This window comes from Anas platyrhynchos, chromosome 23 (assembly GCF_047663525.1).
Source record: "Anas platyrhynchos isolate ZD024472 breed Pekin duck chromosome 23, IASCAAS_PekinDuck_T2T, whole genome shotgun sequence".
Taxonomy (NCBI): Eukaryota; Metazoa; Chordata; class Aves; order Anseriformes; family Anatidae; genus Anas; species Anas platyrhynchos.
The window spans coordinates 378,694-393,912 of NC_092609.1; the positions used below are offsets into that span (position 1 = coordinate 378,694).

Consider the following 15,219-nt stretch of genomic DNA (forward strand, 5'->3'; position numbering starts at 1 on the left):
GTGTATAACCGGATACACACATTTGTAGGGAAGGGATGGTGTCGCTCTCAAAACTGCAGTGTAGCTCCCTTGAAACTTGGCAGCATCCCACCTCCGTCACCCCCTGCGGCAATTCATGGCACGGAGGGCTTGCTCTCTGCTGCATGCACAGCTCTTTCCTTTGCTCTCAAGTCTGCGTGCCTGTAGTTTCTTTGTCTCACCCTTTGTTCCCACCTCAGGCAGGCAGTAGGTCAAAAAGGCACTGGCTGGATTTTTACTGCTGCTCAGGAGCTGGCGTCTCTGCTGTTCGCTCCCACAGGTGCTGAGCGCTGCCTTTGCTGCTTTTCTGCCTGGAAGGCATCGCCCACAACTTGTGGCTTTCCCCGGCCAGAGGGCACGGCCTGGCAGCTCCCAGGCTCCTTTCAAAGACATCTTCACCATCCGCTGAGAGGACGCTGCTGGTGTCCTTCTGCTGCCCCTTTCTTTGTCCTGGCAGACGTCGAGGTGGGTCCCAGCAAGGGGCTGCTTGTGCTGGGGGAAGTCGCGCAGAGCTGGGTGTGTGGGGTGCTCAGGCTGGGACTCCTGCCCACACTGAGACTCTGTCTCCTCCGTGTCGCTCTCCTCAGCCTTTCCTCTCTGTTTTGACACATGCAGCAGACACGTGCAGGATTTCTCCTGCTCCCCGGCTCATGCCACACACAATCTTGTTCTGATTTTCAAAGCTCCAATAAAGCGTGTCAAAATGCATCAAAGGCTGAATGCAGAAGTGAAGCAAATTGACTCTGGAGAGGATTTCAGGGGAGGGGAGTAGGGAGATGGTGGATGAACCCTGAGCCAAGAAAGAACTGCAGGGAAGGTGAAGCGTGGCAGAGATGTGGGCAGATGTGCAGCACAGCTTGAGGGACTCGGAGCGTCCTTGGTTTGGCAGGAGAACAGGGCAAGCTGAAAGAGGCGTGCACGTCCTCCAGGATGTGGCTCATGCTGGGCTGCTGCTGGTTAGGGACATGACATGCTGCTGTCACTGCCAGGATGTGAGGTTTTCCAGGTGCCCACGTCCCACTTCTGCTGGGGCTGCAGAGCAGCACAGGCTGGTTCAGGTGCTCGTACAGGCGGAGGCTGCGGATCCCCCTGCACCGAGCCCGTGGCCGTGCAATCGAGCATCTTGCCCTAGGCTCAGGGTGGGCTGCGGGTCCCATGGTGGCGGTGGGATGTGAAATCCCATCCTGTCTGCTGGTCTTCGCTGGGGCAAGCCAGCAGCAGGGACGGCTGCGAGCTGCCTGCTCCCCTTGCCCGCCCCATCGGTGGCCATCGGTGCTCTCTGCACTGGAGCTGCTGTGGTCTCCAGTGCCCAGAGAGCTCCTGTCTTGGGGTGATAAGAGCCTGAGGAGAATTGAACTCATGGAATGGGCTCAACCATCCATTGTGCCGATAGTGCTGTGAAATAAGGCACTTCAAAAGGCCGTATTTTGCATTTCTTCAGATGCCTTGTAAGCGCAGTGACACAGTTGCTGAAAGCACATTAATTATTAGCAAAGACTTTTTTTTTTTTAATTCCAAGACAAATTAAACAACTGAAGATAACAGGAAGTGTTACACGAGATGTTAATCCATGGGAGAGTGACAGCAGCAAAAGCCACAAATCATAACATGAAAATCAGGGCATTTAATTTTTGGCTTCTTTGCATTTGGCATTCATGCACATGCTCAATTGTCACTTCTCTCGTTCTTCAATACAGAGGTTTCGGAAGCTGTTAATTCTGGGAAAGGTGATTAAAGCCCTTGAGAGTAAATTGGATAAAGGACCGTATTTTTTTTTTCCCTCTTGACTGCAAGAAACCAAGTTGCTGAATTCAGTGCTTTATTGTGTAGCATTCCTTGTCCTTGGTTGCACATATGAAAAATGAGCCTGTGCAGAAATGCGTTGTGCATCACACCAAGCAGGTGATCAGACAGCACCTCTGTGGCTGGGCTCAGAACAAGGCATTCCCGCACACCCCAGCACAGGGGGGTTGTGCCCCACGCCACCAGTGGGCACGGCACAAAATGCACCTCTGTGTGCTGAACACCATGGGTGGACCAAACCCATGGGACTGGTGCACTCCCAAGTCCCTAATATGTGCTGGCTAAACGATGATGCAGAAGCAGACCCTGAGGTCTGTGGGGCCGCATCGCAGGGAAGCAGAGGCAGGATGCACGGGGCTGGCAGGTCGGCGGTCACAGCAGCTGAGGGAGCGACCTCTTTGATGTTTGCCTGTACCTTCTATATGTATACCTGAGGCGTGTGTTGTAAAGTTTAGGCAGCAGTTACCCAGGGATTTGTCTGTGATCTCAGATTTAGCTCCTTTATTTGCTGTCTCCATTTAACGTGTCCCCCTCTGAGCCGTTGCTCTAAGTGCTGTGGGAGCTGCCGGTGCGGGCACTTGAAGGCAGAGCGTTTGGAAAAGCTGCAAGCCGACTGCTTTTGACAACAGACTGGTTAGGCTGAGGATGGTGCTGCATGTTCAAACTCCCTGCCCTGAAGTGACGTGAAGTCGTCTGCAGCTTTTTGTGTTTGTTGTGTTTTTCTGCTTATTGTTGTTGAAATATGGAAATAATTGACAGTAGAAATTACCAAGGGTAGTCTGTGAAGGGATATAAAAGGCAAAACTTGGAATCAGAAAAAACATTCATGTTTAAGAGCTGGAATATGGGCCAGTTACTCTGGAACATTTGCTACCATTTGTAAAATTGCTGTTATTAAAAGAGCTTTTTTTCTTTTTTTTTCTTTCTCCCTACTCTAATGAGCTCATTGCTTAAAAAGGGGGCGAAACATTTGATAACGGGGGTGTGCAATAATAAAAATAGAAGCAGCTTGCTGGGGGAAGATTGCCTGAGAGGAGATCACAAAAGTATTTATCAGAAACACAAGGGAAGTATTTGCTAGCAGTGACTGCAGATTGTGCTTTGGCTGCTGTGCCGAAGGGACGAGCTGAGAGCTGCCACAGCAGCAAGGGACGGCCGCAGCTCGCGGCTTCCAGCTGGCTCTCTGGGCCTGGGCAGCAGTGGTCTCACTGTCCCAGCTGGGTCTGGGTTGCAGAAGCTTTTATTGCAGGTTCACTTCCATCATTGTCCTTTGTGACAGGCACAGATTCAGCACATGCCTGTGTCTGGTGCAGCACACCTCCTTAAGGAGGCAATTCGGCTTTGAGTATGTCTCTGATGTCAATATGTGGATTGCTCTCCTCTAAAATTTAGTGCAACACAGTTAGCATCTTTCTAGCTGTTGCCAGAAACTGGAGTCCGCCCCATCAAATTGATTTTCATTAAGCTGTTACAGTCACTGAAACTGCTGAGAAGAATCGTCACCATATGGCACAAGGTATTCAAAATGAAGTCTCTTATGACAGTTTGCCACTTCTGGAGGCGCTGAGCTGACATGTGCAGAGGTTACTGATCAGCAGTGGGGAGGAGGGACTCCAAATCTCAAGCACCGATGCGAGAGGAAATAATAAATCATAAACCCACTGCAAGAAGAGGAGGCAAGGTGGGTGAGGTGAGCAGTGTTTGTGGTGGGGGCACCACAGCTCCTGTCTCTACCAGGGGAAGGTGCGAAGAGTTTTGGGTACTTAGACCTTGGTGTGCAGTCCAAGTGCTTCCACTTGGCTGAGTTGTTGAGTCCGGCTGGTGAGGGTGCGAATCACACATTAATTCCTCAGCTCTCAGCAAGAAAAGCCTTTGAGAGTGAGCAGGGAACACATCCCTCCTTGCTCAGCGTCAGCTTCTCCTCAAGCATCTTGGAGGCGTGCGGAGCTTTGCAGCCCCAGACGGGCTGGAGGCTGCTGGTGCAGAAAAGCCTTGTTTCCACTCTGCCTCCTGACAGACAGGTTATGTCGTGAAGATCAGCCAGACTAGTCAGTTCTGGGAACTGGTAGGCACTTGTCGGCAGCAAGAGTTAAAATGGAATTAAGCGATTAGGAATACTTAAATATTAATTGCTTGTGAACTCCCTTTATGACACTTGCAGGTGGAAGAAGTTAATAAATCACTGCTGGCATTGACCCACAAAACAATAAAGTAGAGTGTATCTGAAACAAGGCAAGAGGAGGGGAAGGAAAGGAGCTTTTCTCGAGCTTGAGAAAGCACTGTTTTTAGGTCAGGTAGTGACACAACAAAGCTGTTTTTTTTTTTGTTTGTTTTGTTTTTTTTTTTCCCAAGGCTTCATGTCTGGAATCTGCCTTTTGCTGCAGACGGGAGCCCTTGCAGTTATGCACAGATGCCATCAGCAGGTTACCTTGCTGCCATTATGGAATCTCTGTAGGAATCCCTCTGTAGGAAGCAGACAGGCCCCTCTTGGCTCTTGCATTGTTGCAGGCTCTGCACGGGCTCCCAGGGAACACCAGCCCTGGGCCCCACAGCGGGGCGATGACCCTGGTTTACTTGGCATGGAGAGGTGTGTCTTCATCCATCTGCTTCACTGCGTATTACCTTGATTCCCTTTTGATGTCCTGCTACAGCATGTTATCCTTGAAGGGAAAATATAATGGTACAGAAAAAAATATTAAAAAAAAAAAAGGCAAAGGACCCAGCTAGCAGCCACCAAACATAAAAGCTTTATTCAGAGCTAGCAGCTTGCACCAGCCAAATTTAATGTCAGTCCGCAGAAAGGCACTCTGGGCAGTAAAGCTGTGTGAGAGCTCTCTAGCAGCAGAGAGGCAATTAAGTGGCATAGTGAGAAAGGAAGGGGATTTTTGCATTTCGATTATAGTTATTTGGGACAGGTCAAAGTCTGTTTGGTACTTGAGTTTAAACTTTTTCTCAGGCTGTCTGCGTTTTCGTGGTAGCTTTGCAAGGGTGATTTGTACACATGGGTGCTGGCAGTGCAATGCTTGCGTGAATGCTTGGGTGTAGACCTGGGATCTGTTATCAGATCGTGCAGGGCTAAGGTAATACTGAGCAGCTTTTGATTTAATCTGATTTTTGCAATGAGAGTTTATACTGTGAGCATTGCAAACTGCATGCAGATGAAAATGATATTACATGCCTCTATCTTGGATGCTGGATTAAGATTTAATGAGATTCTTTGGTTTGTTTTGTGTCAATCTGTTGTATTTTTGAGTTTTTTTGTTTTTTTTTTTTCCATTTTATTTTGCCTTTGATGCAATTTTGCAACACTTCTTGTACTCCTAAAAGGATCTTTTGGTGTCTTTGAAAGTTTCGCAGTACAGCAGTTCTCTAGACAGAGTAAATGAAGATTAAACCCAGGCAGAGAACAAGGGAAAACAAGCAAGTAATTTGCGGAATCAGAGCGGGAGGGCACCAGCAGAAGAGCTCTGTGGTTTGTATCTTTTGTCTGGTAAATCACAAACATCAAAGTGAACCTTTTTCATGGGGCTGGGGGTGAGAGCCAGGCTGAGACCCTCAGGTGTCTGCTCAGCTGCTCGTTTTTATGTGTTTTATGTGTTACCTGTAACACATACCTTAATGCTCCTGAGATTGCAGTGTGTGTGGGTCGTGGTGCAGCCACCTGCAGCGGGCTGGCAGCAGCCAAGCCCACGGAGCTTCCTTGTCCCATCCTGACCCCGCACAGCTGGACCCAGCAGCCCCAGAGGTCTGGTGTGTCCCCAAACCCTGCAGCTCTTCTGCTGGTGAGGTATCATAACCTGATTATTTCCATGATACTTTTCTTCCCAGTCAGTGGAATAAACACTATAAAAACTGAATTATCAGTCTTCATTGTGCCTGGGTTTGTGATGATTGTGAATTAACAGAGATTTTACCTTGGCATTAGTTAGAAAGCACTGCCCTCTGTTTCACTCTTCAATTGCACAGTTTATGTATTTTGTTTTGTTTTAAATATCCTTTATGGGAAGCTACATCTGGTGGGTTTTGCTCTGCCTGGGTTCAGTTTTTCATAAGCCTCAAACTTCCTGATGCACACTGTGATTATCAGTTCAGAGGCTGATACCTGCAATTGCTTGCATGGTGAGGAAGCAGGTGTGAACAGAGAAGTGAAGTGTTCCTATGAATCAGATCACACACTGAGCTCTTTTTGGAAGTGCAAGTGTCCTCACTGGAAATTGTGGGGAATGCACAAATATTTAAACAGCTGCTTGGGAACAGCACAGCCTGCTAAATCACCTAAGCAATTTCCTTCTTCTAAATTGAGAAATATAGCAGAGTGTCTAAATTGAGAAATGCAGCAGAGCACCCTTCCAGCTCGAAAACATCTTCCTCCAGTTCGTAATATCCGCATATATTTATTTATTATTTTTAAGGCTGAGGAACTGCAGCACTTCTTGTTTCATTGATGACAACTGCTGCCTAATTACTTCTGACCTCAGTCTGTTTCTGCACCACCCTGCAGACAGGGCAGAGGACGGCACTGCTCCGATGTGCCTGAGTGGTTCAAAGCAGGAGCCCGCGGGCGTGCAGGGTGCTGGAAGGAGCAGGTAGTGGTGCTGGCAGGGCTAGGACCGTGTGTTCGGTGTAGACTGCCTGTGTGAAAATCTTGGGAACTCCGAACTTGTGGTTCTTGTGAGAAGAACCCCGCAACTCAGGTGTTGCTTGGCCCGTGTCTCCTTAGGGGTCTTCATCAAATACAACTGCCCTGCTCTACCTGTGTCTTGGAACTAAATCTGTTTGTTGTCTCTTCTCTTTGTTGCTGTGAACAGATGAAATCATCTGACATTGACCAGGAATTATTCACTGAAAGTTACTGCAAAGTGTGCAGCGCACAGCTAATATCCGAGTCCCAGCGCGTGGCCCATTACGAGGTAGGATGCTTTTTGTTAATCAGTCTGTTGGGTTGTAACTCCTCCATCGATGCCTCTTTCAGTTATGTGTTTTACAGCGTGGCTTTGGCTACTGTATTCCCAGTAAGCAAGTTACATGAGCATTTAAAATTCCTCTTTGAAAACTCAAAATTCAAAAGATCACTTTTGTTGGTGGCACATTATTCCGTGAACGATGTTACTGCAACGTTGTCTGCTGCATGTATTTTTTTGTCCTGCCTAAATCCGCAGTCAGGCTACAATTTGACCTCTAATAAAATATAGTTTTCAAATAAATGTAGCTAGCAAGGAATCACTTAAGAGTTCAGCAAACCAAACTCAAGTTTTTATATTAAATGTGCTGCACTATGCTTGGCTGAATAGGAATCACTGATTGTGCAGAGAATAGATTAGTATTTCTGAATGTATTCAAGCACTTAAGAGGTAGGCAAGCAATAAACAATTAGAAGGGTATATCATTAGAGACATGTTAGAACAGCAATTAACAGCACTGCATATCTTCAAAACAAAATTAAATAAATTCATATTAAACAAGGGAGGAAACTCCTGAAGGATATGCTGCTGTGAAATCCTTCAGGAAAGGAGAGCTGCTGCCACCCATGCCTCAATGCTGGAGGCTGGGGAGGTCGGCGGCAGCACGGGTCGAGTCCCCAGGTTGGGTGCTGGCCAGTGAAGACATGCAGGAAGCTTAATCAATGTATGGTATCCAAGGATGCTGTGCTGCATTAATAAATAACAACAACAATAATGCACATTTATTTATAAGGCACCGTACATGTCTGTCTTGGCAAATTCCTTGAGACATTTCCTGTAAATACTCCCTTGGCTGCCCTCTGTGCAGCACAGACCACAGCAGCCACTGCGAAGTCAAAGGCTGCAGTTGTAGGGACACCTTCCAGATCCTGGTAAATGGGTGGTGCGGCTGCCAAATTTTGGTCTACAGGAGGCAGAAGCATTGCTGCAAAATAGTAGTAGCGACGTGAGAGCAGTGGGGTGCTCAGCCAATCTCTTTTCTTCTGTGTCTGTAATTGTAGGTATGAGCTGAATCATTAATTTGTAGCAGATGTTTTCAAAATGTGGAAAACGGCATGTTTTTCTGTTGTATATTTCTAGCGTGAGGTGTTGTGCTCATTTGTCATCCCCAGTGAAATCCCAGCAGACGCCACAGACGCTCGGCACAACAATGCTGTTACCCAACTGGGCCGCGTGGCGCAGAGCAGCGCGTGGGCACTGGAGGGATGGGGGGAGCCGGGGGGTACGGGACTGTCCCCTGCCCGGCCTGGCCTGTCCCCCGTGGGAAGCTGGTTGTGCCTCTGCCCTGCAGCGGTGCTTCTGCGGCATCCTTTCGCTGTGGGACATGGCACTATTGAGCATTGGCTCCGGGTGCTGCCCCAGAGGGAACGCGTGTTCTGCTCTCATCCCAGTGCGAGGAAACCGCGGGCATGGCAGGAGGTCTGCAGACCTGCCCTGAGGTTTTGGGGAAGGCGATGCTGCATAAGGTGCATCTGCACAGGGGGATGTCACCGGGGCATGGGCAGGGCAGCGTTGTGGATGTTTCTCCCCGTGCTGTCAATGCGTGCAGCATTTGCCCTGCTGTGGCTTGGTGTGGCACCGAACATCATGGGCAGGCTCTGTGGGCAGCCCATGCTTTGGCTGCAAAACCAAACTGGAAATCTTTCTGCAGCTCCAGTCTCTTTCCCAATGCAAGCTGGATTTGGTTCTGAGAGACCCGAGCAAATAATACATAGTGAATCATTTATTAGGCGAACTTAGCTTTTTCCATTCAGACACTGGACAGGCTGTCTGTGATTTCCCCGTATACATTAATCATGGAAAATTATTGGAGAATAATTTCTGCAAATAATTCTTGCTCTGACACTGTTTCATGAGCGGTTCATTCCGAGGATCTGCTACATGAATGGAGAAGGCCATTCTTCCTGCTAGACACTTGAGTCATAAGGTGTTTCTTTTCCCTGGACAGATGGACAAATTGAGTTTATGGTGAGAGTATTCACTTCTGTAATGTCTGGATTCACAACATGACCATTCTTTTACAAAACTCTGTTGGTGAAGGTACGAGAGCTCCGTGCTGCCCACAGCTGCGAGCCCTTGACACAGGGAAAAGTGCAGCGCTTCAGAAGGCAAAACCCTGCCGTCAGCACGTGCCCAGCTTCATCCCGGTGCCTCAGCACTGCCAGGGGGCTCCAGCCTTGCTTGGGGAGCTGCATGGGGACCCTGGGCCAGCGGGTGCTCCCCTCTGCTGCTGCCCGGTGCTGGCCCAGGCTGGGAGTGGGGGGGGAGGCACTGGCTGGAGGCTGGACTGCAAAGCCGGAGTCTGAGGCTCAGGGTCTGTGTGGGGAATGCATCTCCCTCTGTGCCGTGGTTTGTGTGGGTCCACAGCACCGTGACTGAGCCGGAGCTGGGAGAGCTGGGGAATTCATCCCCTGGCTCCTCGTCACAGCCAAGGGAGGCCTGCAGCCTTTGTGCCAGGCGGTGAAATCTTGGCTCCTTTGCGCATGCAAAATAAGACGTTTCTCTGTAAGAAAAGGAGGGAAATAGTGTATGAAAGGGGGATGTTTTTATCTTGCCAAACAGGAGTAGTCAGTTCCAATCGCTGTCTCGTCTCCTTCCCCAAATCATCAACCAATAACTCTTCTTTTCTGCTGCAGGACTTTGCCAGGAATAAGAAATAATTTGATGTCAGTCGTGCAGTATTAAGCAGTATTATTTCCAAGGGCAAGTGTAGTGGAAAAATGACAAAAGAATCAGAGTATTTGCAGCATATTTTTGCTACCAACGTGACATACAGCAAAATACTGCCCTTATTTTACATGCTTTGTGCAACTCTGTCTGGAGGCTGAGGAGAGTCAGGGGAGAGGGGCAAGGTCCTGGGCATTGCTGTAGGGTTCCCGTGGGGCTGGGCAGCACACCAAGAAGGCACCTTCCTGCTCTCTTTGCACAGTGTGTGTCTTCCGACACAACTTTGAAATGAGAGGGCTGATTTTTGTTTTTAAGTAGGAAAAGAGTAGTGACCCAGAGTCCACACCTTAGTGCAGAGCCCTTTGCAAGGAGGTGGGAGCCGGTGGAAAGGCTGGGGTTCAGGCTTGTGTCACCGCAGTGTGGTCGTGAATCAGCTCCTGCAGCTTTTATCAGCAAAGCATTGCTATTCCAACACCTTTCACCCTTCAAAAGCATTGCAGAGGGATAACTGGGGCTGTTGCCCTGAGCAGAAGCCCCTGCAGATGTGCGACCACTTCAGCAGGGGATCAATACGCTCAGCGACCGCTGTTATCCCTCTGCAAGGGGAAGAGCATCAGAGAAATCAGAGAAGGTCAGCGGGCAGCAGTGGTTGTGGAAGTGGCCTGTGCCAAGCAGAGGAGGAGGGGGGGAAATAAGATGTGGTTTACTTGCTGAAAGTGCATTGAAAACCTGTGTTCCAGAGAGGATTTAGGTATTTCTGCATCCTTCTGGAGTGGCAGGCCTCTTTCCTGAATAATGTCTTGATTACCCATAATTTAACACCCTCTACCAGCTCTGTCGTTGAGAGAGGGCTGTAGCAGTCACTCTGGTGTGCTGCTCTGTAAATTAGAATGATAAGGTTTCTTAGTTAGTTCTGAATCCTCATTGCTGTATAGAACTATTCACAGCCATCAGAAAGATGGTACAATTTATTTTCAAGTTTCTCCTTGAAAATCCTGCAGGAAAATTACCAAATATGCAAAGTTGCTTTCAGATTCCACCTTGAGCTGCATATTCATCACCACATTTGCTCCTTAAGCTGTTATAACGCTTTTCTTCATTGTAATCTTTATTGCTTCAGGTGTTCAGATGGTACTTTACTTTTTCATTTAAAATGAAGAAATACACCAGGTTTGAAGGAAGAGAAGCCCAGGAAAGTGTCATGTGGATGTGCTGTTATTGGCTCACCTTGCGAAATGAAGGAATGATGTTTAAATGCTCGCTGTGTAGCCTGAGAGGCAGGGGGAGGGCAGAGGAAAAGTGTATTAAAATTCAAATGCAGAGCAAACTCCAGAGAATAAATACAGTGCTGTGCCCTTTGGCTCATCTCCGGGAGCCGAGTGTTCTTTGGAATTTCTCACCCTGTCACAGTGGGCGAAGCAGGCGCACAGTATCGACAGCCCCATCAATACTCTGTCTGCACGGGCTGGAGTGGTGCTCAAGTTAATCTGCTTCCAGTTGGGCTGTCCTGCTCTGGGAAACTTTGCATAAAATGATGGCTTGTCAGTAGGAATAATAAACATTGTTTACCATTGGCACATCAGTGCTTTAAGGATCAAAATGTGTGTGCTCGGAGAGGCAATCTTGTATCTGAAATATTAATGCAGCGAAGGAGCATATATTCCAGTTAACAAAATAAATGCTGCACCAGAACACAAGGAGCTGGAATATTCTGTGTGTGATGTGAGCTCTCCACACGAGGTGCTGCGGGCATTTCCAGGATGGAGGAGCAGAGAGGACACATTTCAGCTGGAAGCGAAACTACACAGGGCTCTGGTCTGTCAAGGTGTCTGTTGGTGTTGGTTGGGTGCTGCTAAGGAATGCTAGCATCGCTAGCTGGTCTGTTGTGCCATGTCTCCTACCTGCAAAGTTTTGGTTTGCTGTAGTGAGAAAAACCTGCAAATACTTCAGAGGATGAAGGAGGATGGGACATGTCCTACCTGTTGTTCCTATGTCCTTCCCACCAACTGCTGAGAATTTGCTTTGCTGCATTGTATGCACAGTGTATAGTTTCAAGTGGTTGCTCAAACTTCTACAGGTTATTCTGCAGATTGTACTGGTGTTTGGTAGAACTTCAGCTTGGGAAACAAAATTCAGACTAAAGAAAGCTTCTAATGTGTGTGTGTGTGTGTTGTTTGGTTGCAAAGTGATGTAGGTGCCATTCTGTTTTTTGTATGTGCACATACAGACCTTTGCAAATTGCCTTGGCATCCACTTTGCGTCGTGCCATTTACCAGCAGCAAGTAAAATATGTTGAGGTAAATGCGACCTCACAGCATATATGAAAGATATACGTGGGTGTCAGTTTTTATGGTGAGATTGCTGTGATACCTCTTCCCCTTTCTGCATACAGTAAGTACATACTCACCAGGGCAGTATTAGCTACTGGAGTAGTGTGCTCCAGGAAACCAATTTAAACTGGTATTTTACAAGGCTCCATGTTGCTATACTGTTGTAAACATTAACGGCCAAGCATTATTTTTAATGCACTCCCAGTGTCCAAACCTATTGCTAAGCAGCAGCAGCAGAACAGATAAAGACTTCTCATGCAGCTCCCTTCCAAGGTTCCCTCTGCACAGAGTCCCATTTCTGGCTAAAAATAGCTGAAGTTCATTAGGCTACTCACTGAGCAGTGGTAAAACCCACCAGGGATGAGATCCATCCTGGGGCTGGAGGCGATGGAGAGGCACAAGGGATGCCCCATCAAGCCAGGGAGGCTCCTGGGCTGGAAGTGAGGGCACCTCGCTCAGCTGCGTGATTGGGATGAGTCCCCGGCCACACCATCACTGGGGAGAAGCCTCTCTTTCCTGCGGCAGCCCCTTTGTGCTGATGCACAGGAAGGCATTTGTTTGTTCCAGATATTGATTCCTGCTTTTCTTTAATATTTTAAACTCAAAGCTGTGTTTGGATTTGGATTCCAGGTGTTTGAAAGCAGAGTCTTTAGTTGTCTTTGTGTGTTGTGACAAAATCCGCCCACGCACTGCACCGGGGCTGAGCAGGTTCTCAGAAGCGAGTTGCACTGACATACTTTAAAAAGTGATTTGTTTCAAACACACAGAGATAGAATGAGAACAGCCAGGCATTTCTGCTGTTTGCTGCTTTGCAGCACTGTGCTGGGTAAATTTCGTAACGAGATGTATCTGAGTTAACTCTGCTGGTGCTGTGTCCCATTGTGTCAGGACCATAACAGTGAGGTTAATGCAGCCGTAAGCACCCTGAGTACCTGTGGCAGACCAGCCTGAGCCGAGAAACCTGGGCTCGAGCTGCTTGAAATTGATCTGTTTCTGACGGGGGAACCTGATGTCTCTGCATGGCTTGGCTCAAGGCAGCAGAGCAAACCCATGGCTGCAGCGAAGGCACCAACCAAGGCACCTCTGTACACACCCCTGGCACAGCTCTGAGGGTAAAGGCATGTTGAGCAGGGACATGTGAGGAACTGCTTTTCTACAAGTTTAAAGGGTTTTAAATGCCACAAAGACCTTGATAAAGGGCTTGCATACAGCTGGGAAGCTGGTTGCGAGCAAACAGCAAAGGTCAAGCTTGCTGCACGAAGCTTGCCTCAGGTTCTTGCCCTGCTCACGCTCTCTCCCAGCTCCCCTTTCCCTGGGCACATTCTCAGGGATGTGCACTGCTTGCAAAAAAAAATCCCAGAACACCAAGAGAAAAGTAAATGCCGATTTGCATTAGCCTGAATTTACAATTCACCTATATCAGAAATGCTGGAGGAGTGATGAGGGACTCTCAGTGTGTCTGGGGGAGAAGTGGAGCTGGCAGCAGCCACGGGTACTCAGGGTGGATGAGGAACAGTGCCGAGCCATGCCACCCCATGCTCTGTGAGCAGCAGCTGGGAGCAGGCAGTGATTGTTCTCTCTACAGGGCGCGCTGCGGTGTGCAGGACCAGAGATACTTCGGCTACAGTTGAAATCGGTATAGGAGACGGTGAAGTTAAAGATGAAACGGTGGTTCCTGAGACAGAAAATTCATGCCTTACTGTTCTGCTGGCCTGCAGCTATCTATCATGCAGGAGCCTGCAGAGCTGAGCATAGGTCCTGGTTGAATGGGCAGTTGTAGGATGGCAGGGCAGGGGTTTCCAGCTATGGAATAAATCCTGTAAGCAAGCAGGCATCACACAGCCCTGGAGCCTGTGCTGTCCCTGCTGCACAGGGCATGGTGCAACCCCCCTGGTTTGCCTGTGGGTTGGAGACTGCACCAAGGGGAGAAACCCAAGGGCAGCATTTTCTCTGCCATTGAACAAGATCAGCCCAGGAACCCTTCTCTCAGGCTCTGAGGCTCCTCCTAGGTTTGGTGCCCAGGTAGGGGGGAAGGTGGTCCCAGTGCCGGTTCTGAGCTCCTCAGGAAATGCGCTGCGGCGCTGGGTCTGATCCAGGGCCACCCTCAAAGGAGCCTCAAGTAGGTGGCCCTTTTCTCTTGTTAAGGTGGCTGTAGCAACAACAATGTTGATTTTAATTAAACTTGCCAGGCTTGGGCTGGACACTTCGACCTTGCATGATTGCAGAGCTGAGCAGAGCGGAAGACAAAGCAGCCCCTTTAATCCCTTACAAGTCACCGGCTTTGGGTGCAGCAGGTCACCGCTATTTGTTTTACTTGGAGAATCTGAAGTCTTTTTTTTTTTTTTTTTTCTTTTTGTTTCATTTTTTAAGTTGCAGAATAAGGAGTTAGGAGATGCTGCTGGGGCCTGTGAAATGGTCCCCATGGCATGTAGCAGGGACTGCTCCTGGTGCACATCGGAGCCCCCGGGCTGGGGAATTCTCTGGACTAAACAGGCAGGGAGGGAATGATTATGGATGTAGAGGAAATGGAAGGGGCCAGTGGTTGCTTCCACTTTGTTTGGGTGAGAAGATCAGCAGTTAATTACCTTTATGTGTGAGCAAATTAATGTCTAAACTGGAAATGTGTCTACCTGTTGCTTTAAAGAAGCCAGCTTCCTAGCAGTGTAAATCCAGTTGTATGTAATTGGGAATTACGGACACGTATCTGTGTGCCCAGGAAGTAACAAGTATGAGGAGACACATTTTAAAAAATTAACTCACAGAGGAAAAGGGGAAGTGGATAGAAATGACCATAAATTATAAATGAGGCTTTGCAAAAATTACAAAGAGAGAAAAAGGACATTGGCACCCAGCAGCGTCTGGAATAACAGACGGAGTTTGTCTCTGCAGCGAACAACGGGGATCTTGACAATAGTGTTTGCTCGTTGTGTGGGTAGGAGAGGCAAAAAAAGGAAGGCGTTTTCTGAAAATACTTCTGTCCTCTATTTTAGAAAAGCAGAGGATGTTGTTATATCACAGAATGAGGGAGAAATTGGTTCCGTTCCAGTAGGAATTGGAAAGTTTGTTAAACAACGATTATGAAATCCAGGATGTTGCTTTTTTGAATCAGTAAGTCCAGTCATTTGCAAACCAGTGCTCGGAAGGAGCTGGCCACGCACCCAGCATCATCACCGCTGGCCTTGGTCAGGCCTTGGGAAGAGCAGGGAGCTCCTGGAGGTGATGGGGGGCAGAGCCCCTCCGGAGGGGGCTGCACGGCGTGGTCTCAGGCAGACAGAGTGACTGGCCTTCTGCATGAGGTGTGGGCAACTGGGTCTAGCCAAAATAACTTTCTGTCTTTTGATGAGATTACAAGTAGGGCACATATAGATAATAAAGTTGATGTAATCATATGACTGCATGTTTTGTGGCAATTTAATTAAGAAACTGCCAGCATACAAAAA

General features: G+C 48.3%; 1 protein-coding gene across 1 annotated transcript in view; it reads left to right on the plus strand.

Annotated features, from left to right (window-relative positions):
• Nucleotides 1–15,219, plus strand: part of ZMAT4 (zinc finger matrin-type 4) — a 54,748-nt gene that overhangs the window by 9,178 nt on the left and 30,351 nt on the right. Inside the window, exon 2 of the mRNA XM_005029474.6 lies at nt 6,630–6,731. Within this exon, the coding sequence (XP_005029531.3) occupies nt 6,630–6,731 (102 nt within the window). The remainder of the gene's footprint in view (nt 1–6,629; nt 6,732–15,219) is intronic.